Source organism: Pongo pygmaeus, chromosome 2, assembly GCF_028885625.2.
Source record: "Pongo pygmaeus isolate AG05252 chromosome 2, NHGRI_mPonPyg2-v2.0_pri, whole genome shotgun sequence".
NCBI classification, from domain to species: Eukaryota; Metazoa; Chordata; class Mammalia; order Primates; family Hominidae; genus Pongo; species Pongo pygmaeus.
Genome location: NC_085930.1, coordinates 136,655,593 through 136,680,128, shown reverse-complemented (window position 1 = coordinate 136,680,128; position 24,536 = coordinate 136,655,593). Strand labels below are relative to the sequence as shown.

At 37.4% G+C, this 24,536-nt stretch overlaps 1 protein-coding gene across 50 annotated transcripts in view; it reads right to left on the bottom strand.

Annotated features, from left to right (window-relative positions):
* Window positions 1-24,536, bottom strand: part of TBC1D5 (TBC1 domain family member 5) — a 599,895-nt gene that overhangs the window by 116,391 nt on the left and 458,968 nt on the right. For all 50 annotated transcript variants that reach the window (XM_054482838.2, XM_054482837.2, XM_063662139.1 and 47 more), the window contains one exon: window positions 20,185-20,291. In XM_054482838.2, coding sequence (XP_054338813.1) covers window positions 20,185-20,291 — 107 coding nt within the window. The remainder of the gene's footprint in view (window positions 1-20,184; window positions 20,292-24,536) is intronic.

The window sequence follows — 24,536 nt, the reverse complement described above, 5'->3', positions numbered from 1 at the left end:
GATTTTGTTCTCAGCTTACATTGGTGTACAGATATACTACTGATTTTTCTACATTGATTTTGTATCCTGAAACTTTACTGAAGTTGTTTATCAGGTCTAGGAGACTTTTGGTGGAGTCTTTAAGGGTTTTCTAAGCACAGAATCATATTGCCAGAGAAGAGAGATACTCCGACTACCCCTTTTCCTACTTGGAAGCCTTTTATTCCATTCTCTTGCTTGACTGCTATGGTTAGGACTTCCAGTACTATGTTGAATAGGAGTGGTAAGAGTGGGCCACCTTATCTTCTTCCAGTTCTTAAGGGGAATGCTTCTAGCTTTTGCCTGTTCAGTATGATGTTGGCTGTGGGTTTGTCATAGATGACTCATTATTTTGAGGTATTTTCCTTCAATGCCTAGTTTCTCGAGGGTTTTTATCACGAAAGGATGTTGGATTTTACCAAAAGATTTTTCTGCATCTATTGAGATGATCATATGGTTTTGTTTTTAATTCGGTTTATGTGGTTACTATACAAGACGACCATCTGCAACAGTCATTAGACTTTCCAAGGCCAATGTGAAAGGAAAAATCTTAAAGGCAGCTAGAGAAAAGGGAAATATCACCTATACAGGGAACCTCAACAGAAGAAGTCACAATGGAACGGTAATCTGAAGGATGAATAGGCATTTACAACATTTGTGTTCTTGGGAGAGAGTTATGAAGAGGAGAGGTGCAGCTTAGCGAAGAAAGAATGAACTTATTGCTGTTGCGATTCTTAGAGATCTCATCAGCTGTTACACTGACTTATTTTTCTAGACTGTACTACTTAATGATTAATGACATCTAGAATCTTCAAACTTTATCTGTTATACAAGTATATAAAAAGCAATAGACAATTTTTTAAAAAATCAACAAATGATGCACTGTACTATTAAATTATTTAGGAGCTGTTCTATATAACTGGAAACTTAGACAAGGTTTAAGAAAGAATTAGCTCATTTATGAGGCATCAATTAAGCAGAAAATTTAACAAAATAAACCACAGCTTAAATATGCCACAAATGAAGTCAAGCCCATGTAGTCTTCTTCCTCTTATGGAAAAAACATATAACATCAGTTATTATTTACTGGTACCAAGTAGGTGCCAGACCACATTAGTTCTTTTACAAATATTATCTCAGTCTTAAATTTTTCACAAAAAAACTCATTACCATTTTATAGGTAAAGAAAGAGGTTCGGAATAGTTAGTAGTTTGGCCAAAGTTATATGAGATGGTAAGGGAACAGCCAGGAACTGAACCTAGTTCTATCTTCGAACTTCTTCTGGCTAAATATACCATAACGGTTCATGAAAATATGAAGAACATTGTTAATTCTCAGTTTTCCTTTGGGAATAAATAATACAAGTTCCAAGTATATGGCATTGATAATACTTCATAATTTTCCACATCTCCCAAAATTAAGAATGAAAAACTGAACATATTACTTTAACAAATATCTGATTGGGAAATGCTAAAGTATATGTGTTTGAAAATAGTCATTCGTTTGTTATCAACAGCACTATGTTGCTCATTTATTTTCACCCCAACAGTCCTCACTATTTTCACTTCTCCCTTCCTTTTTCTCAACCCTCTACAATCTTATTGCTTGACTTTTATTTTTTTATGTCACTGTTTCATTCTGAAAGAGCACTTTAATTTCCCCTTCAATGAGTACCCTAAATACGTAAACAACTTTCAACAGGCTCATTTATTTTAAATCTCAGTTGATTTCTCTGTAACATTTGCCACTCATCATTTTCCATGTTGTTAGAATGATCTACCCTCAGGCAATTATAATTGTCTTCTTACAGTTTTCCCACATTCTGAATCTTCTCCATACACTCCTTCTTGACCCTACCATCTCTTTGATACCATTTCCTATGATTCCCTTCCTAGCTCACATCTCATTTCCCCAAAATATCATTCCTGGACCACTTACATTCCCTCAACTACAATTAATACTCATATTCGAAGACTCCTAAGTCTGTAATTCTGGTCCAGATCCCTTCTTAGAGCTCTAGGCACACATTCCCAATTACCTTCTGGATATTTCTACCTGGATATCCCATAACCTCCTCAAAATTGACTCATTATCCAACCTTATTCTTACACGCAGCCATCCTCTGCAAATTTGCTAATCTGCTTGGGAGGCCAAGATGAGTGGATCCCCTGAGGTCAGGTGTTCGAGATCAGCCCGGCCAACATGGCGAAACCCCGTCTCTACTAAAAATACAAAAATTAGCCAGGTGTAGTGGCAGGCGCTTGTAATCCCAGCTACTTGGGAGGCTGAGGCAGAAGCATCGCTTGAACCTGGGAGGCGGAGGTTGCAGTGAGCTGAGATCGCGCCACTGCACTCTAGCCTGGATGACAAGAGCAAAACTCTGTCTCAAAAAAAAAAAAAAAAAAAAAAAATTGCTAATCTGCATATTTTCCCAGTAACTCAATCAACAGTTGGAGACTTGGGAAATACAACAAATTGTTCATGGCTTACAGCTAATTACCCACCAAGCCTTGCTGATACTCTTTCTTAAAAGTTCCTTGAAGTTATCTACTGTTTTCTGTTTTCAAGAAGCTCAAAGTTTAACTGTATTTAATTTAAAAAAAAAAAAAAAAAAGGAAGAAAGAAGAAAGGAAACAAAAAGGCAAAGAAGGAAACAGAATGCTCATATTACCTTTATTCCACTGTTTTCCCACATCAAAAGGAATAGTTGGTAAAAAATAATACTAATTTTAATTTAAAAAACATATACATAGGTAAATACACATTAAATCCTCTGATGAAATCCTTTAGGGCATCAAACTGTGTTACCTCTAAGATATTGAAATCTCTCCTCCTTGTTTAATCAGAGGTCAATTCCTTTTGAATGAATATGTCCTAAATATATGCTGAAATTTTTTAGTTTTTGTTCATTGCTATTCCAAATACTGTTTCCTATGTGGTTGGTTAGTCTCTGGAACTCAAATACAAGAAAGTTCAAATAAGAGAGCTCAAATAAGATGTTATTAATTAAGCCAATTAAGTAGATGATCTCAAATTAATAGCTGACATTTTCATCAGTGGATTCTCTTGTAAGAACGTTTCTATATAATAGAAACGTTCAATTAGAACCTTTATGAGAAAATCTGGCTGGATTTCTCCAGATAATGGCTGGAAAGATGAGGGTTTACCTCTTTCTTGGTTTTACGAAAATCACTGCAACTATTCCTGTCACTTTTCTGCCTTCTGCAAATTTTCCCATCTGGTGCTGTTCCTCAAAGGCAGCTCAAACCATGCAGGCACCATACAATACCCACTTTAAGTAGAATAAATCTGAAATACTCTCTATTTTTATTGCTGTTGTTGTAGAAAAAAAGAGAGAATTGATGAATAAGGCACTTATATTGCAATAAGAACCTCAAGAAAAGTCCAGAAAGAATCAAGTCACTAACAACTCCCAACTTTTAACAGGATGATGGACAGACTTTGGGCTGACGATTTAGTGAAACAGAGCTTTCAGCTTTATCAATTCATATATCTTCAACACATTTTCAGTAAACACTACTGAAGATAAACTTGAAGGGGCTGTCAAAAAAGTGAAAAATAGTAGTGTGCAGAGAAAACCTGAAAACTGAACTCTTAATTTACTGAAGCAACCATGGAGTAACAAGATGTTAAAGTGTCAGTATCCCTAACAAGGTGAGTGAGGGGAGGAAACAATTATTTCCAATTTGCCTCTTCAGAAACCAATTTTAATAATAATGAGAAGTAAATCTGAGGTGCACTTAAGAATTGTGAATCAGTCAAATTCCAAAATTAACACTATTTGCCTCTGAGAAAAGGTATACAAAGCCTTCCTCAAAAATCTGGGTGGGCTGGGCCTGGCGGTTTATGCCTGTAATCTCAACACTTTGGGAGGCTGAGGCAGAAAGATCTCTCGAGGTCAGTTTGAGACCTGCTTAAGAAACAAAGCAAGAAACCGTCTCTACAAAAGAGTAAAAAAAAATTAGCCAGGTGTGGTGGTGCACACCTGTAGTCCCAGCTACTCGGGAGGTTATGGGGAGGACCACTTGAGCCCAGGAATTCAAGGTTGCCCTGAACTATGATTGTGCCACTGCTCTCCAGCCTGGGCCACAGAGTAAGACTCTGTCTCTTTAAAAAAACCAACCAACCAACCAACCCCCCGTAACTAGGCGGTTTCCAGGTTAGCAAGACTTGATTATATCCCTTATATGATTAATATATATCTAACAAAAGAAGATGTCATATCCCTTATATGTTTAATATATATCTAACAAAATAAGATGTCAATCAAAAGGGGTCTGCCAAGGAGGCAGAGAAGAGTCAAAGAGGCACATATGGGCAGAGCCAGTGGGAAAGACGGCCTGAGTTAGTAGGTAATGGACTGTGTAATTTCCAGGACTCCAGTAAGACTACCCTTACTGTGAAGTAGGTATCTTAAGAGTCTCAGAGTCCGGTTTCACTAAATATGCCTTCCCATCTGCTTCTACCTGATACCAGGTACTCCATGGAGATCTATGATTCTGACTGGGTTTTCCACATAGGTGTATAGTATGTTGGTATATGGAGTTAAGTAACTTGTTTTTTTTCCTCATTGTAAGTGATCTGATAATGATGTGGCCTCCCATGTCTGTGTCTTAACAAAATACTATAAACTAAGTGGCTTATAAACAGAACAAATTTATTTCTCACAATTCCAGGATAAAGGTGGCAGCAGAGCTGGTGTCTGGTAAGGGCTCATTCCTTGGTTCATAGATAGTGCCTTCTCACTGTTTCCTTACGTGGTGGAAGGGGTGAGCTAGCTTTCTGGGGTCTCTTTCACAAGGTACTAATCCCAACTATGAGGGCAGAGCCCTCACGACCTAATCACCTCACAAAGGCCCCACCTCCTAATATCATCATCTTGGGTGGTTAAGATTTCAACATATGAATTTTCAGAAACACAAACACCTAGACCCTAACAGCCTGCCACCAAAGAATGGGATCAACATGGGGGCATGAGGATGGATGTCAGTCTTGTAGCTGCTCTAGGCCCCACTGCAGACTGAGAAAGAGACATGCTGGCTTTACATATCAGCCTTGCAAGCTCAGTTTGGCTCTGTGTCAGAGAGATGACTTGGCTTTTCTGACAGCACTAGCAAAGTCAGATTTCTCAGGATGTAAGATTGAAGGTCACAAGCTTCCCACTGTAACTTTTAGTTTTTCCCTTAGAGAGAGCCCTCTCCATGAGCCCAGGAGATAAAAGAACCAGAACATTTCCATTTTACAGACAGAGACTGGCTGCTCACCAAATCTGCTTCTTCTTCTTTCTGTGCACATAGCTCTACTATGTTTTCTAAAGGCTCGTGTGATTAGGTGGAGCCACAGGACTGAGTTCTAGCCAATGGTATGTGAATGAAAGTGATACATGCCACCCGCATCCCTGATCATAAAACCTCCCATGCATGAATCGCCATGCTATTTTTTCATCCTGCTGGCAATGTCAATGTACAGGGCAACAATGGAAGGTCAAAGTTGAAGTTAACAGAGCTGGCAGAAGCCTGAAGAACTGTGTGAGCCTGAGACACCCCAGTCCGAATTACAATGGATTATTGCTCACGTGAAAACTAAACACCTACTGCCGTCAGCCATGGAAACACTGGGTTTCATTTGTTATAGCAGTTGGTCAACCTCACTAATACCCTATTAACAATGAAAGAAAATGATCATTATAGAGACATACACATTTTATTCTCAAGAAGAAAAGTTGCTCAAGGTGAGAATATGTGAGTCTCAGATATTCACATTCTCACATGAAAATATGAAATTCTTCATATTTTCTCTCATGCTCTTTTCTTCTCCCCTCCCCTCCAGTTCACACTATCACTCTAATCCTTTGAACTGGCTCTTTTGACAGGTTTCCTCTCATTTTCTATTTTATTACTTTTTTCTTACTGTCTTTCACATGGGTGGCACATGGTTCAAGAAAAAAAGTCAAAGGTCAACGTCATTATAGAATAGTAATTATTATTATTATTGTTTCCCCCATCAATCTCATTGGGCTTTACTCTTTGGAAACCTATAGGTAAGACTTGGCAAACTAATTAACAGTGTATCAATTTTCAAACTCGGTATTCCAACCATGAATGGATGAGAAGTCAGAAGTAAACACTATTTTTGGAAGGGTACTCAAGCTGAAATGCATTATTGTGTGTTCCTTACAGAAGACCAAAGAGCTCCTGTTAACTTTCTTGTTAATAGGAATGTGGTCGTTCAGAACTGGGAAGAAATAGTGAGTGTGGGAGTAATAAGAACACTTTGCATCAGGAATCTGCAAGAAGGGCAAGGGCAAGAAGAAGGAAGAAGACAGATAGTTCCAAAGTGGGAACAGGAGCCAGGGGGCTAGGTCTTGGCTCTGCCACCGAATTCTGGATGACTCTGGGTATTTCACTGCACCCTCATCAGGCCTCAGGAGGAAATGAGAGTATTATTACACGATTTCTAGAGTTTTAACCAGCTGTAATGAAATTACAAAATACAGAATAGTCGTATAACTGAATGTTTAAAATGATTTATTTTTAAATATCAGAACCATCTAGAAAAAGTGTACAATGAGCCCATGTTACCAGAACACAGTTTGAGAACTAGGATGTGATAGGTATATTTCTCAGTGAAATTCAAGATCTTAGGAGATATAAAAAGCATCAAGTTTACCAGAGGAATCTGGGAGAACTCTGTCATCATAAGGATACATTTAGACCCTGTGTCTTCTCAACTTGCCCCTGCTAACGGGTGTGTCTGTGGGACTACAGAACTATGTGTGTGCTGGGAGCCAGCCTCAAGATTCTCATCCTAGCTAAGCATCAGAATCACCCATATCAGTTTTCAGTGGCCAGTGGTATACAGTAGGGGTCCTTCAACCTCTTTGATTATTCTTTTGCTCTAAAAAATTGAGGGGACTTGCACCTCAATATGTGTATATTTATTTATTTACAAATCATATGCATCCACTACTTGTACTAACCTATTTTGTATATTAGAAAATATATGCACAACAGAGTATTTAAATGAGATAGAAATGAATTAAGCTATATTTAATTTTCATAATAGTTTACTTACAGTGGTATTTTTTAAACAGTAGTGATATGATTCAATATGCTTCTGTACTTTTTGAAAACCTCTGTTACATGCTTTGTGAAGGTGAGTTTTTGAGACTGATACTCTGGAAAAAGCTACCTCATAAAGAGACATAGATCTGAATGAAAAAAAGAGACTGTTGGCTGCCCTTGGTAAAGTATGGTATTCATTTTGTAACCCACCAATTATGCCAAGGTTTTTGTTAAAATCTGGCTAATAAAATTTCTATATTCCTTAATGTTAATTAGCTGTTCTAAAAATCTAAGTGAAAGGTGTTGTGTTTCTGTATTTAAAACAATTTCTAACTTGACTTATCTCTTAATCTGGAAGATTATTAACCATGTGAGAAATTATGATTCTGTAACTTTTAGGTGTTCTTTGAGAATTTTTAATAAGTGACACACTTAAATTATCTTTGTTAAGAACATCACAAATAGATAAGGCATTTCCAAATTATCCACATCATGAATTTCTTCGAAAAAGCTCTTACTTTCATTATTAAAATGTTACCATTACCTTGAAGAGATAAATTGCTTATGTTTTCAAAATATTTTGCATGAAACCATAGTACTGACAGCTATTTGTCACCACCACAAAGGCAAGCAAACTTGAAGTACACATTTTTTTACAAAATAAATTATATTTGGCAATTCTTTTAAGTTTGTTAGCTGGAGATATCTAGTGAATCCACAATAGTTGTTCATGGGTCCTGACATCTCTCAGGTATCGTAAATGTGCCCATCATTTAAGATAATGTAACCCACTTAACTGGGGACATGGGGACACCAACAAGACACAGGCATAAAATCAAATAGAGAAGTAAGGGGGCACTTTCAATCACTTTGTATGCTGCAGTCCCCTTTCCCTTAAGAGACCTCAGAGGTGATCTCTCATGACTGGCTGACAAACGTGGCATGTGAAGGAACCACTGTTTCTGTACACTAAATAGTAAAATTTAATAAGCTTTACTCCTTTTGGAAAAAAATGAATATAAACGGAAGTTTCATTATTTTCTTCTTGCACCCCTTTGGATTATCTTTGTATAGTCACTGTGCATGTACATACTCCACTTACTGGTTTAGAGTCTAGGCTTCTGGTTTTTTTTAGGTGTTTGGCTTTCAATCTGTGTAGTAACCTTGTTCTCAGTCTAGTATCTGTTTCTTCAAGTGTTGTCCATGGCCACCAGTTTTGGAATAGAACAAATAGAGTTCTGGGTCCTATCACAGATCTATTTACATTAGAATATCTGGGAATCTGTATTTTTAACAAGCTTCCTAGGGTGCTTCTTTTGCACACCACGGTTTAAGATCCAATGCAATACACTGAAAGCTTTTGAACAGATTATGTGTCTCTAATTCATTACATCACCAGTACCCAGGAGAATGGAGGCAATAAACACTTGCTGAACTGAATTGCAATGAACATCGACTTCTCCTCCGGAAGAGAAATTTGAGGTTTAGTTGGAGGTAATTAGTCACTATTCATCCCATCCATTCATTCATTATTGCAGGCACGCTGGAAATATCAGGGAATCAAACAGACGAAAAACATTGTCTTCGTGGAGTTGATATAATGTCACAGAAAGACAGACAATAGAAAATAATATAACAAATCAGTAAACTACCTACTATAGGGATGGGGGCAGGGAGGTCTGCAGGGTGATTAGGGTAAACTTCACTGAGAAGCCTGGATCTCAAGACTTAAAGGAGGATGAGCAATCAGCCAAGTGGATATTCCTTTTGATAGGGACTGGAGGCTGGGAAATTCTGGATAGAAGAGGGCAGGTCCCTGGTGAGGGACCCACCCTTGAGCCTGGAGCTGTGGCCCAAACATCCCTGTTTTCCCGCTGGGAAGTTGCCTTTTCCAAAACCACCCCTGGCCTGCCCCACTCCCCATCCCATGCCAATAAAAAACCCTGTACCCATAAAAACCCCAGGCTCTGCCAGCAGAGAGGGGAGAGGAAGAGAAGAGGAGAAGCAGCTAGACATTGGAGACTATGGTTTGACATCAAAGAGAAGCAGCTTGACTTCAGAGGGATGGTTTGACGTCAAAGAGAAGCAGCTTGACTTCAGAGGGATGGCATGATGGTGTCACTTTCGACAGCCATCTTCCTGCTCCATCCCCTTCTCAGCTCCCCTTCCCACTGAGAGCCACTTTCATCAGCAGTAAAATCCTCTGCATTCATCACCCTTCAATTCAGCCGTGCGACCTGATTTTTCCAGATGCCAAACAAGAGCTTGGATACCAAGCGTGTGGATGCAAAAGGCTGTCACACTGACCCTCCACTGAGCTATTAACACTTAAGCTGTCCGCAGTCTGCAAAGCTAAAAGAGCATTGACTGTAACACTCCTTCTGGGGCTTCAGGGTGTGTGGGGGGGGTACTCCCTGCTAGATGCTGCAGTGGGGCCCGCATGGAGTTTTGCTCCTTCAGGTGCCCAAAAGCACTCACCCCGGTTCCTGCAAGTGCTCCCTCCTGCAAGGGGTTGAGTGCAACAGGTTCAAGTGAATGGAGTTTGCCTCTGCCGGTGCCAAAGCAGCCAGCTAGCTCCAGAGAGGGCACACCAGTTCCCACCCGTGAAGGGGTCAGGGAAAATTTCCTGCTTCATTCTCACTTGCCACAAATCCTATTCATACATCTTTACATGTTTCAACCAAGACTTCTGAAAGATGGTTCCAGGATGCTACTGGTACATAGTAGGAGCTTAGTAAATTTTGGCTAAATGAACAAAAATAGTATTTTAGAGAAAGACACAGCGTAGGGGAACGAAACTACAAAGTTCCTCTTCAAAACCAGAAAGAACAACTAAGTAAATAAAGATCTTTTCCAAATCATATTAAGACACTTGGAAAAATGTGTAACTATCAGCATATGAGGACCATACTCATGTATCAAATGTCAGAGAAAAACCTCCTTCATAGTGCCATACTGGCCTCTGTCTGGAGGAGCTTGGAGGCCCACCCACGCGTAGGCAGTGGTCACTCCAGGTTCATGTGAATGGTCCAGTCACTACTGAGGTATAGAGAAAATCTTGCAGTATGATAAACTAACTTACATTTCCCAATATGGTAATCATATGTGTGCTTGAACTGGATGAAATATACTTTAAAATTCTCCATGATAAAATGTTTTGCTTTTTTGGAGACAGGGGACAGATAAAATGTCAAAGCATGTATTTATTTAAAGTAGCTGATTATTATAGTTATACAGTTTACTACTTGAATGTATTGGCATTTCTTCCTATAAAATCAATATACTTAACATTTTAAATTAGCAATAATATATTTACTGAGTTAATATACTTAAGAGGCAAATAAAATATTTATGTGGCCATAACTACTATATTAAAAAAAGTGATGGTTTTTTTTCTGTTCTGTCAGTTTTAAGTTTATAATCTTTTTCTCATAACCTATGATTTGTATTTTCAATTTCTTTAAATCATAACTTTAAGATGACATAGAAATACTAAGAAGTCCCTTTCTGAACAAACTATTTCATATATAATAAGAAAAATAAGTGATTAGCTAGGTAGTCACAGCACTTAGAGCTGGAAATGACTTTTAGAGATTATAGGCTAATTAAGGCCTTATCAGCCACCCATCACCCTTTAAAAAACAATTAATGAACCTGAATTTAAGGCAGCAAAAGGTTAAATGATTTCCCTGGGGGTAAAATAGCAAGTCAGCGGTAAAGGAGGGCAGCCACTTGATTCCTTGACCTCAGGGATATATCACATTCATTTTGCTGTAATGCATTTTAATACTTTTCCATTTGGGGCTTCATAGAGACTTTCTGAACACACATGCATAGGACCGATAGCTTTAAAGTGTTAAGTAGTCTATTTAAAATAAATATCTCTCCCCAATAACCTAGATTTTCCTTACTTGTAAGACATCAAATAAAAAGGAGGAGATTGGTTTGTAGATTATTCTTTGCTTACTGGGAAAAGTTTGCTTAATGAGAACAAGTTAACCCATGGATTTTAGTCTCCTCTTTAGTTATTTAAGGAAAAATAAATCACAATTCTAATGAGTTAAGTTGTGTTTCACTAAAGGAACCTTGTCTTCTAAAACATGCCTAGCAATCATTTCCACAAAGTTTCATTGCTCTCTCAAGCTGCCCTAAATAAAAATCACTAAACATCTCCACACTGACTTTAAAGATCTAAATAAAGACATGCTTATTTTCAGCAAATATTGTTGCCATGAACAACTATTACACACAATAAAGCTAAATAAAGATCACTGAATGAGATCCTTTTCACACTGACTTTTCATTAACAAAGAAAATATTTATGTTGAATAAAAACATGAAACATTATATAAATTAATGCCAAATAAAAATGTATTAAAGACTCCTTACACATTTCACGGACTTCTAATAATTAGTGTTTGCAAATATACAAGGTATTAAGGGCGATAAAGTCATTCTTTGGGTCTCTGAGGGGGTCACTGAGTGACTCTGGATAAAGAACGGCCAGGCCCTGCCTGGTTGCTTACTTCAGAAACTTCTAGGAATTCTACTTCCTCTGTTTTCTCAAGCTGGGATAATATCTCCCTGCAAATTCTTCAAAGCCCAGTTGGAAGGCCTCTTTCCTCTAAGAAACTTTCTGACCATTTAAGTCTGAATTGATTATTCTTTCTGCAGTGGTGTCTGTTGAACCAAACTGAATCTTGCTAAAATAGACCCCAAAGGGTCCATTTAGATTACGTGGTCCAGTTTCCTCATTCTGCAGTTCAAGAAATGAAGTGACTTGTCCAATAAACGCAGCAGGGTGAACTTCTCTCATACAGCAGACACTGGGTTAGTGCTGTTGGAGATCTAGTAGCTGATGCAGTGAAGCTCTCAGTTTGGTAGATGAGAAAATTGAATGGTCTGGTTCCCTTGGGTTCAACTACACAGAGAAGCATGATGTTGACATAAATGAAAGCAAAACTGACCGAGACTGGTGGTATACAGAAGGCAGATTATTTCTTAAAAGATCAAAGTAAAAGAATTCAGTCATGGCCACAGTATTCTTAAACAATAACTTATTGGCCTGACCATGTGACGGCCAAGAGGTGTGAGTGAGTGTGCTTACCAAGGGAGAAATTAATTTAAGACTACTTGGAACTTCTGGCTAAGAGCAAAAGTAGTTTATAATAAGAGAATGTCTTAATCATTGCCAAGAATCACCAAGAATCCCGTAATCTTTCTGAAATTTCAAACTGTGATCTTAAACATGAGTTTACTTTTTATCCATCAGGTAAGACTGCATAGGAAGAACAAACTAATAGCAAGCCCTCCCTAGCTCATTAACCACTCTCAGGCACGTTCCCCTGGTCCTGGCTCCAATGATACTGGTCTTTCAGTTTCACCAATAGCCTAAGCTCTTTTCCGCTTTGGAGCTTTTGCATTTGCTATTCCCTTTCCTGGAGGTTTTCCTCTCTTTTCTTTGCCTGGCTGGTTCCTTTTCCTCCATTAGCTGCCACCTGAAACGGCACCTCCTCAGAAGGGCTTTTTGACCAACCTACCTAAATTAGGTCTTCTCTCAGCCCAGATTCTACCCCCACTTATTATTTTATTTTACACACACACACACACACACACACACACACACACACACACTAATTTAGACAGAGTCTTGATCTGTCACCCAGGCTGGAGCGCAGTGGTGCAATCTTGGCTCACTGCAACCTCCACCTCCCAAGTTCAAGCGATTCTCATGCCTCAGCCTCCCAAGTAGCTGAGATTACAGGCCCCTGCCATCACGTCTGGCTAATTTTTGTATTTTTAATAGAGATGGGGTTTTGCCATGTTGGCCAGGCTGGTCTCAAACTCCTGACCTCAAGTGATCCGCCCACCTCTGCCTCCCAAAATGCTGGATTACAGGCGTGAGCCACCATGCCTGGCCATATTATTACCCTATTTGCGCCCTTTATAACACATCATAATCTGTAAGTATTTTCTTGCTTATTTGTTTATTACGGTAAGAGCCATATATATATTTTTTGTTTACCATTATATCACCATGATTTAACCAGTACCTGGTGCACAGAAGATACACAATAAGGACTGGTTAAATTAATGAATTCAAAATACTATAAAACTAACTCAAAATTATTTAAGGCCCCTAGGAAAACCTTAAAGTATTTTGAGAAACACATGATTCTTATTATGAAATGTCTGAAACCAGTGAAAAATAAATTTCAAATACTGGTTTAATAAAGATTTTCATATTATTCCTTACAAATCTTTGTTTTAGAGCCAGCATTTACTCAGAAGTAAAACTTAACTTTTTAAAAAATGCTAATCTATGTCAAAAAGTCTTTATTTCTGATTGGATGTGAAAATACACCTAATTAGTCACTAAATACCTAAATATCAACTATAATAAACATCCAATTGGTTGTGATCTAGTGATAGAAAAGAAAAAGGAAATATTAGTCACACAGCTCAGAAACAAAGAAAAAACAGCTTTTGTTATGTCACAAACAGAATAAACACAAAAACAAATGATTTGAAGAATGGCAGTTTTCTAAGAAATGCTCCAGTTTTGGGAGTAAAAAAAAAAAAAAAGATGAAAATAGGAGTAATGCAAACCATCTTGCTGTAACATAAAATCATCACAAAAAATTGGATTAGTAACATACTAGAAAATCTGAATAGACCCTCTGCTGGAAGCATTATGAGAAGTAAACAAATGGATATAGTACATCATCCTCAAAGAGTCACTATACGTGGTTTTTAGATTCTTTATTGCTCAGAAAGAAAAAGATTACAATGGCATTAAGGAAAGGAACATTTTCTAAAATTGTCACCTGACTGGCAGCAGGCTTAGATCCATCCACTACTTTTCAAGTTTGATATGACATTTTACTAAAGTTATTTATTTGATATTGACAAAAATGTTGTATGTATAGTGAGATTTCTTGGAATTAAATGAGTAAAAATTTAAGTACCTATACACAATTTGAAATTTGAAATTCAGACTTTTTATAATTTAAAAAGACAAAATTTAATACAACCTCAAGCAAGAACCAAATCAGAACTGGCCAAGAATTGTACATTGTGCATTATATTTTAATAGTGTGTTTCTGTGTACAAGAATGACTATGAAATTAAATTCTTCTTTCTAGAAATTTTCTTCCATAAACAATAACAGTCAATGCTAAAAGGACTGCTTGCAAAGTTACTAGAAATATTTTTTCCCAAATATTCTAGTCTTCAAAACAAACGGTAGCCGTCAAATTCTTCCTGCATAACCTAAAATGGTAATACATGTACTGTATTTCATTTGTAATAAGTCTTTATGACAAGGTTAACATTTCAACACACAACACAAATAAGAGAACACCAAAAAATGAAAATTACTTTGCTTATGTTTCTGTATTAGAATTTTATTTGCTAAAGGGTAAAAACAAATTTGCAAAATTCACAGTTAACTTAAAACAATAGTTTTAAACCTTTTTTCCTAGCCCTTACTGCCTTCAGGAAGGAAAGAACATCTGGTTATTTAAGGAACACAATATGTTCACATTTTCTATGACTTTTGTTTCTAATTGGGTTTAAAAATTTTTTTTGAATGTGAACAACTAGCTAGAACAATGTTTTTTAATCACTTCATATTTTTCAGATTGTCCTCCTTCTATCCCTCTAACTTCATCTCATGGATTGTTTTTGGAAATCTGCTTAGCAGTTCTAATATGATAAAGTCAAGAAAATGAGAATTAGGGCTGTGGTCTGAAGAGCTAAGTACAGAAGTTGTATTTACCATGTGCAGAGTATAGGATGCTAAAAACAGATATTTGATATCCAGTCTTCATAAGGCATACATTTTCAAAAATTTCAGCTAGTTCCTGGGCCACTTACATATATGGCAATTTCATTTATTACAGATGAAGAATTTGTATGAGAAATATGTAAGTAGAGGTCCACTATTTTTAAAACTAATAAAGCCACAGCTCCTGCATGGAAAGGTGGTCTGAGGATGGGGGTTCAACTGCTGGTCTGCCACTAAAAAGCTGTGTCACCTTGAATAAGTCTCTAAGCTTCATCTTTGTTCTCACTTTTTCATCTATGAAAGGAGAAGCTGGATAAGACTGTCTAGGTTCTTTGCAGTTCTAAAACTCTGACAGCCTAAGGCAAGTAAATTAACTAGATTCTTTGCTATGTCTTCTGTATTCCATAATATATGACAGTAGTAACAGGATTTTAAATAATTCTGATATATAGCAAATTAAGGAACTAGATGCTCTTTAAGTTCAAGTTGTATAATTAATTCACTATCTTGATAAAAATGGCAGCTGAAAAATATACCATTGGCTGTGGCTTTTGTGGAATGTGAACATGGGTTCCAGAAATATGCTAGATTAGTGATGTCCAACTAGATTAGAGTCAGTGTGGTGAACTGGAATGAGGCATGGCACTTGAATCAGAAATCAATTCTATCATTATTTCCTTTATACCAAGATATGCAGGACATAAAGCTGAGTGCTAAAAAATGAGCAGGATCCAGTCCTAAGGTGTAATAACTTACAAAACACACATGCCTATATACTAGGTGCTGTGGGAACTCAAAGGAGGACATGTCCTATGTGAACCTGAAAATTGTTTCATGGGGAATGCAGAACAGACGCCAGGAATCCGAGGAGGGAATGAATAGATAGAACAGTCATGATGCCACTCTAGCTAGCTTGGGAACTTATGAGCTTTTTGACCTTGGGAAAGCCACATAAACTTAACCTCTCCCTACTGAAAAAAGTGAGGAAAGATAACCTGCTCTGCCTACCTCATAGGGTTGTTGATTAATGTCAGAGTGCTTAGAAAACTATGAAGGAGTATGATCCTATTATTATGGTTTTTAGGCCTACTTTTTTCTGTCTATTCAAATAAGAAATCTTTCCACAGTAAAGACTATCTCTGATATAAAACAATTAGAACCTTGTGTCTCAAGCTATACTTGCAGAATGTATTCTCCACTGAGCAATTTAGGGATGATGGTAGGATAAAGTGCTTTTCTGAAGGTTTACAATGAACCTACTAAGGCTCAGAGCTCCTTGTTTGTTTTATTGAACCTGTTAGCAGCATTCAACACTACTGTCATATGAAACTAGGAAATGGAGAAGAATGCTTTCATGTCTCAAATCTCATCTTTCTACTAGTTAATTTCATTGAGAATTGTGTGTTTATATACTTACTCTGATCTATGTGATTCACGAATGATTACAGTATTTTGAGTGTTTCACTGTTGCTATTAATAGAAAACATTTAAAGCACTATGATGTCTGAATTTTTAGAGGCTATAGGCAGGGGTACTAGTACCATCTTTCCCTCTTTTTTTCCCCCTTAGCATAAATAGCCTCTTTTATGACTTTATAACTGACATTAACAACACTGAAAACCCTGTCCACTTGTGGATTTCTATAAAATAGATAAACTTGCTGTTTTTCTCACTTTACTTTTGCAGCACTGGGTTGGACCTCGTTAGTTCATTGTAATGGTGGCAGGAAGCAGATGAATCCTAAGTAGACAGGGATGGGTCCCCGATGAAACCTGACCTTCCAGCCAAAGATAGTTTAAAGCCTAGCTACAAGTCCCGGGGTAAATCCATGGACTGGTTTGAAAACCTGTCTTCCTGTTTGTCATGCTTTTCTGATTGATCCCCACCCTTCACTTATTTTACATACACCTAACCTTTCCTAATTGGTTTTTTACACTGTTGTGCCCATCTCTAAGTGGTGCCTTTGTTTTAGCCTTTTTTTTGCATACTCACAAACCAATCAGCACACACTCCCGCATTCTGAGCCCATAAAAGCCCCGGACCTAGCCACATGGAGAGAAAACACCCAACTTCCGGGTAGAGGAACACCGTTGCAAGCCCTCTCCAGTGAGAGCTATTTCATCACTCAATAAGATATTTCTCCACCCTCCTCACCCTTCAATTTTCAGCATGATCTTGTTCTTGGATGCAGGACCAGAACTCGGGATCCACTGAACATGGGTACACCAAAGACTGTAACAACTGTGGTCCTCTACCCTCTGCTGGCAGAGGGTTGCGACCCCTTGTGATGGGAAGCAGCAGCAAGGCCGAACCAGCCCCGGAGCCATGAGCCGGAGTGAGGCAAGGGACTGACAGAGCTGTTAACACGCTGCAGTCCACTGCGCTGCAGACAGAAGGACTAAATGAGCTAATCAGCATGCTGTAACATCCCCTCTGGGGCTTCGGGGTTGTGGGCACCCCTGCCTGGGCACCACTGTGTTCCCCTCATCTGGATGCCAGAGTCTACCACGGGAGTGGCTTGCAATACACCTGGTCCAGCTGCAAGCCCTGCATGGAGCACGCATCTGTGCTGGCACTCAGAACAGCTGGCCAGACCCTGCATTCACTTGCTCACGCACCCCCTCCCATTGGCACCTGAGCACATAGTCACAGCAGCTACAGGATCTGGGCTGGTGTGCAAACCAGGCATGGTCTGGCGGGCCGAGTGGATGGGGTGCCTCCTGCGGCAGGCCCAGGGCTGAGTGAGGCCCTGGGCAGGAATGTTGCCTTCTGTGGAGGTCCCCAGCTGGCAGAGTGACTGAGAGAGATCCTGCGTCAATTCAAAGTCAGTTCTTGACCATCCTGGCCAACATAGTGAAACCCCATCTCTACTAAAAATACAAAAATTAGCCAGGTGTGATGGTGGACACCTGTAGTCCCAGCTACTCAGGAGGGTGAGGCAGGAGAATCGCTTGAACCTGGGAGGCAGAGATTGCAGTGAGCCGAGATCACACCTCTGCACTCCAGCCTGGTGACAGAGCGAGACTCCATCTCAAAAAAAAAAAGTCAGTTCTTCAAAGACAAAGGATGTTCTGCTTACACAGGTCATCAGAGACAATTTAATTCAACCTCCAAATATTACAAAAGAGAAGCCCAAGGCTCAGCAAGCATGATTTTTCCAAAATAATGAAGACGTTGGTGGCAGAGCCAAGGTTTGACCCAAGGTCCCAATTCCTAACTCAGGTTCCTTACAGAACACTACACTGCCACAGGCCCATATTAACACGTGTCAAGTGACTTTAGTTACTACTTAAAATCTGTAAAATAATGTTAATGAGTCAGCCACATATACACTTAACTGTATGTACCACTTTGCAGGGTTAGCCATTTGAAAGCCTCTTTTCAAAGGCTACATAGCTTTCTTTACTTTTCCTATAGATATCATCATTCCATAAACTTATTCTACTGAGCCTTTTAAATATGACTCTCTCCTCATGCCCAGTTTTTTATGTCTCAGGAATATCAGTTTAAGGTCATTGTACTGATCATGTTTTTACTTGGTAAGACTCTGAATGTGAAGGTGGGGAATTCCCTTTTTTAGATACACTATTATTTTTTTCTCTTCAACCTTAAAGAATCTATATTTTAATGCTTATAGAATTTGCTTCATTATATGTACACGACTTTACTGAGATAAAAAGTACTCCATTAAAATCATACTAACATGAAAGGCATTTAGGTTCCACTAATAAACACTGATGAACTTAGAATAAAGAACTCTGAGGCTGGATGAGTGAGTGATTCACAGAAACATCAACCATATTTAGCTAGGGAAAAATTACCAAGATCGAAAGGTTTTGATAACATATTCATTTCTTCCTTCAATTAAAACAAACAAATCATGCAAGTAGAAATTTCAAATTGCTATTTTAGCAATGTTTTCCACTCTGTATGATTCTAAAAATTCCTAATGCTAAGCCGACAGAATTTGCCATAAGTTTGTAGATCAAAACTCATACCTCATTGACCAGTAACCTCATTCGTTAGTCTTATTTTACAGATATTTTGTCATCTTGTGGGTTTTTTTTGGGGGGATAGGGAGTATACAGTCACACAACTTACAAATACATAGGTACACAAAATATAAATATGGAACTTTCAATTTTCATAGTCAGATTCATAAGCCTTACCAGAAAAAAGTATGCTTCCTTATACATTGGAGAAATAATAGATTATATTTCTGATGCTTAATGAAACTGCTTTGTGTAAGAGAAATGATATGAAAGTTCATAAATTTACAGAACAGATATAGGCATAAGGAAGTGAATTCTTTTAAATCAATCAAAGAATAAAGGATATAATAAAAGGTTGAAGTCAACAACCAAGGAAAGGACAGAAATCCTTTAGAATCTAAATTTACATTAAACTTGGAGGCCCAAGTTGATCAGACAGAGCTTTGGCAATGGAACCCACAGACAGACTGACTGACTCAGAGACAGTTCGACAACTGCCAACATGACTGTTGGGAGGGTTGCCAAAGAGCCAAAGGCTGGGATTACCATCCAATGCCTGGCATTCTGATATTCGTGTTTGAAGCTTTCTCTCTTATACTTCTTCCAATATTTTTGTTTGGCTCAAAAGTAGCAAGGATTCACAGATTTTTTTAGATCATTAAATGTTCTTATTTTCAAGAAATATAACATTAGTTGTAAAAGAGCACACTTTTTCTCTGAAGTGTAAAGAAAATTTTGGTGAATTACTTTACACTCAAATAGAGAAATCAGTGTTAAAGTCTGTTTAAATCTTTATTTTATTAGATTACTCTTAACCCCCCAAATAAGAAATATTAATACATATCATAATATGAAATAATTTAGTGTTTCATTGTATCCACTCTTATAGAACTGGTCCTTTGTATAAAGCCACTTTCTTGATCTTCATATGGCCCCCAAGGTTCTACTTGGATAAATCAACCCCTGTGTGGGGTACCAATAACAATACAGTTTGGCTATAAGGAGAGGTAGTTCCTCAACTATTTCCTTGACTTGTGAGGAGGGGAAAAGCATAGAATAGTCCTCTGTGGGAAAAGAGACATGTGTTCCAGTTTCTCATGGCAAGGTCCACTTAATTTGCCTGCTGAGTTGCCGGCCAATGAGGTATGTGGGTTTTGGCCTACAACTTTAGGCAAATGCTACCATTAGGCAATTCATCTACCATTAGGCAAATTCCACATTCGGAATTCTTAGACTCTACACAGAGAAGCCTATTTTTCACCCAACTTAAAATTATGCATACCCTACTGGGGAAGCTTACCTTTGGGTCTCTAAGGAACAGAGCCTTAAGAATCAGTGAGTGTACATCCCCGATGAATGGGTAATGCATCAGAAGGCCGAGACAGGTCTGGTAGTTACTAGAGATCACTAAATAAGAAGAAAAAATAATTCAGATGCAATACTATTTAAGATATTCTGCATTGCTGAGAATATAAAAACTAACAACTTAAGAGTCAATGAAAGCAAACCAATAACTCAACTGATTTGATAAAAGGAAGTAGGAAGAAGGGATCTTTACCAAATTGCCTTTGAAGGAACACATTGTATTGTTAACTGCTACCTAATGTATTAGCACTTAACCTCAGGGGGTGTTGGAAAGAAGAACTTCACATACAGATATGTGTACATCTGCAACATAAATTCTCAGAACTGTGCATATTTATTGCCATTTATATGGCTATGTTTAAATGTCTCCTGTTTTTCTACTTAGAAATTAGTAATAAAAGCCATACGAATGGAAAAGAACCAGTTTAAGATTTTCATGAAATAATATTTACCTTGATTATTATGCATTATAACTTGTTACATTTTCTTTTGTATAGGTAAATATTATATAACTCAAAATTTAAAAAAGTAGAATTTCTTCTAATTATTTGTTTTTCTAAAGGTAACAAGAGATTTAGGGAGAGAATACCTAAGCAGCATTTCTTGGAGGAAAAGTGTCAAAATTGTCATAGGTTAAGTCTAAATGTGTTCTGTAGCCTGTCATTTAATTTTTTTTTCAAATCAACCTAATTATGGGTGTAATTATTAAACACATCTTTTCAGGCAGGTCTATGTAAACTACTTTACTTCTTGACAATCTTATCTGCCACTGCTGTCAGAGTCGGGCCCATTAACAATGCTTGCTTTGTGAACCACACTGACTGCCTCCACAGCACTGATTGTGAAGAAACTTTACAGTTTTAACTTCTGTGGTTGCAACTGAAGCTTTTTCACTAATCAGTTACTTGAAAAATGTTCCATAAGAAAACAACTGTGATTCAATAGAAACAACACAAATCAAAAACCAAACATTTATAATTAGAAATATCTTTGATTTTTAGATTATTTTTTCTTCTGCTGCTGGAATACCATTTCTTGCTATAACTTCCTACTTCTCCCCCTCCTATGAGCACTATGGGGAAAGGAGACAGGACTGGGCAAAATGAATAATTATAATCTATGTAAGGAACCACTTTATCATCTTCATTTCCATTGCTGCTATGACAGCTTGTAATTTCATACATCTGCTTTCATTTGTAAAGCACTCACTTATCCTACCCTTTCTGTATCTGTTCAGACTCTCATTTGTTCATTTTTTCATATTTACCTTCAGTTACCTGCTGTCCTTTTTTTCTCTAGAAATTCAAAAAGCTAAGATACTGAGAACAGTATAATGGTTTTATGTACAGATTTCTTTGAGATCTAGCAAGTAATTAAGACTTAATCAATTCACCTTATAACTCAAAAATAATTATATATTAGTAATTGACCAAGAAAGAATTCTTATATATTTTTAAAGAGGCAGGAAAATTTTGTGGAAAAGTTTTTGATCTCATTACTCACAGATGTGGGTTTGAATCCTGGGGCTTTATTTGAACCTTTCATCGAGTTGCCTAAAGATTAAATGATATAATCTATGAGACTGATTTATAGCAGCTGTTTAAAACCAGTTCAGGTAACCTCTGTGAGCTTAAGTTTAGTCACTTGGAAAAAAACTTTTTGATTGAAAAAATTTATTTGACTGCTTCATTCAATCCAATAATTATTCGCTGAGTACCTCATTCACGACAGGCCCTATGCTAGGGGAGCACATAGAGATAAACAAAACTGAGTCCTTACGCTGGAGAAAATTACAGCCCAGAAGGGCAGATGTGTAATATCAAGCAGCTATTACTACTAATATGACTAAGATAACAGTGAATTATTAAAGCTTTCTGTAGCCAGGCCACATGCTAAGAACTTTACCTACATTATCTCAATTAATTTCTATGACATTCTTATAAAGGTACAATTATTATCTTTGTTTTACAGATGCAATAATTGATACTTGGAGAAGTTAAGTCACTTGCACAAGTTACCAGTGATTCCCTAGAGGGGCAAGACTGGAAACCCAAAAGTCTAGCTGCAGAGTCTGTACTCTATTACAAGACATTTGTTTTGAAAGGCCATTGTTTTGAAAATCAAGAGACATAATGGATGCAGATTGTAAAGTATTAGTACTACTCTAGTGAAGTAGTTTTAAGTATACTAGAAGATCAGTATAACCCAGTCTCCAGAAAAGCTTGATTGATTGACTATTTATTTATTTATTTACTATGTGTTTTTAGAGACAGGGTCTTGCTCTGCCACCCAGGCTATAGTGCAGTGGCATGATCACAGCTCACTGCAGTCTGAAACTCCTGGGCTCATGCAATCCTCCTGCCCCAGCCTCTGGAGTAGCTATTACAGACTAGAGAAGCATACTGCCATGCCTGGCTAATTTTTAAGTTTTTTGAAGAGACAAGCTCTTGCTATGTTGCCAGGCTGGTCTTGAACTCCTGTAGAGCAGACTGATTTAGATATAAACATATAGATAGATAGAGACCAGAGCAATAATCCTGTTATTACAACTTGTTAAAACTATTGAAGCTATCAGAAGCTATAAAATATATAAGGGAAGCCAAATAATGTATTAATATTCTACTTCCAAAACAAATGAGGAAGCTAACATTCTTTCATCTTTCTATCCATCCATCCAATCACTGCATGCAATGAACATTTCCTGAGCATCTACTAAATGCCAGATATCCAGAGACTATGCTAGGTACCTGCACTAGGAATATAACAGCAAATAAGTTCACTGCTTTCAGATAATGGTATCTCTAATTTGCTAATGAAAACCCACACTCTTAGAAATACTCTTAATTTGCAATTAGATATGCTAAGTATTAAATCTCTTTTTGAATAACTACAGCCAGTTTAAACTAGGTAGAAAAGAATTACACAAGCTGATTTAAAAACAAACTAGTAAGGATTGGACACAATAAGAATTTAGTTTTGAACTTCACAGTAAACTTTTATTGAACATGAAAAACTAATCTGTAATACTGTTCTTTCCCCAATATTTATTCTATCAGAGCAGGGCAGAGACATGAGGTAAGAAGTGAAAGATTAAGAAAAATTATTGAGTTTTGGTATCTACCTACATTTGAAATGAAGTATGTTTATGCTTTAAAAACAAAATAGTGAAGGCACATTCTAAAGAGTTGATTTAGGGAAGGTAAAAGCAAAGGTAAGTAGTACCTAAGAAAAGATAATGGATTTGGAATGAGAACTAGATTAGATCACTGGCCTAGTCACTTATAATATGGTGAATTTAGGCAAGCTGCCCAACTTCACTGAAACTTTATTTCTCCCATTTATAAAATAGAGACCATCCTGCTTACTCTTATCTACAGGGTTTCTGTAAGAGTGGGCCAGCTGCTATGTGGTACCTTTCCCCATCTTGCTCAATTCATCCTTGATGAATAGCATTACCTCCACATGAGGCAGAGCTGACTTCTCTGTCTGAACCTTTATGTGCCCCACAACTATTCTGGAGTGGTCTGAAGAGATGGTTTAGTTTCTCCAGCAGGTACAAACAAACCAAAAGTGAAATCAGTAATGATATGCAGAAAAAGTAACTGTTTTGAGAAAGTTTAAAGCAATGTGGATCAATAACTTACGCATAATTCAAAACTAACCACACTTACAATTGTAACATTTGTAAATACATGCAATACTTTTTCAAATTATTTAAGTTCATATTGAGATATACTTTCTTTCTCAACATAATAAAACAGACTGAAAACTACCACAAAACACGAAACTCTACACAGACTTTCTTTAATTTCTTGCCCGACCCCCCAAAAATACCTATCACCAAGTACCTATAATATCCTGAAAACTAGTCACACATTTTATAAAGGTCTCATGAGTCCTCCTAATTCCCCCTAAGGAAAGCATTATCATTGACTCTCTATTATAGATGAGGTAGTGCAGAGTAGGTAACAACACAGCCAAGGCTGCAGAGATCCTGAAAGGGCAAAGACAGGGCTGAACCTGGGTCTGTGTAGACTGAAAGCCTCACACACCACTGTGTCTTATACTTTCCTACATTCTTAGCAAGTTCATGACAGGGATATTGGTATAAACTGAAAAAAGTCCTCAGTGTCAAAGGCCAAGAATAGCAAATATTTAGAAATAGGCATAAATTCTTGTTTATAAAAAGCTATAAAATGGCATATAAAAACAAATAATCATGGATTAAGTATAAAATAAAATGAGTTAACAAAAAAGAAAATCTTCTTTCTTTTAAAAAAGGAAAAA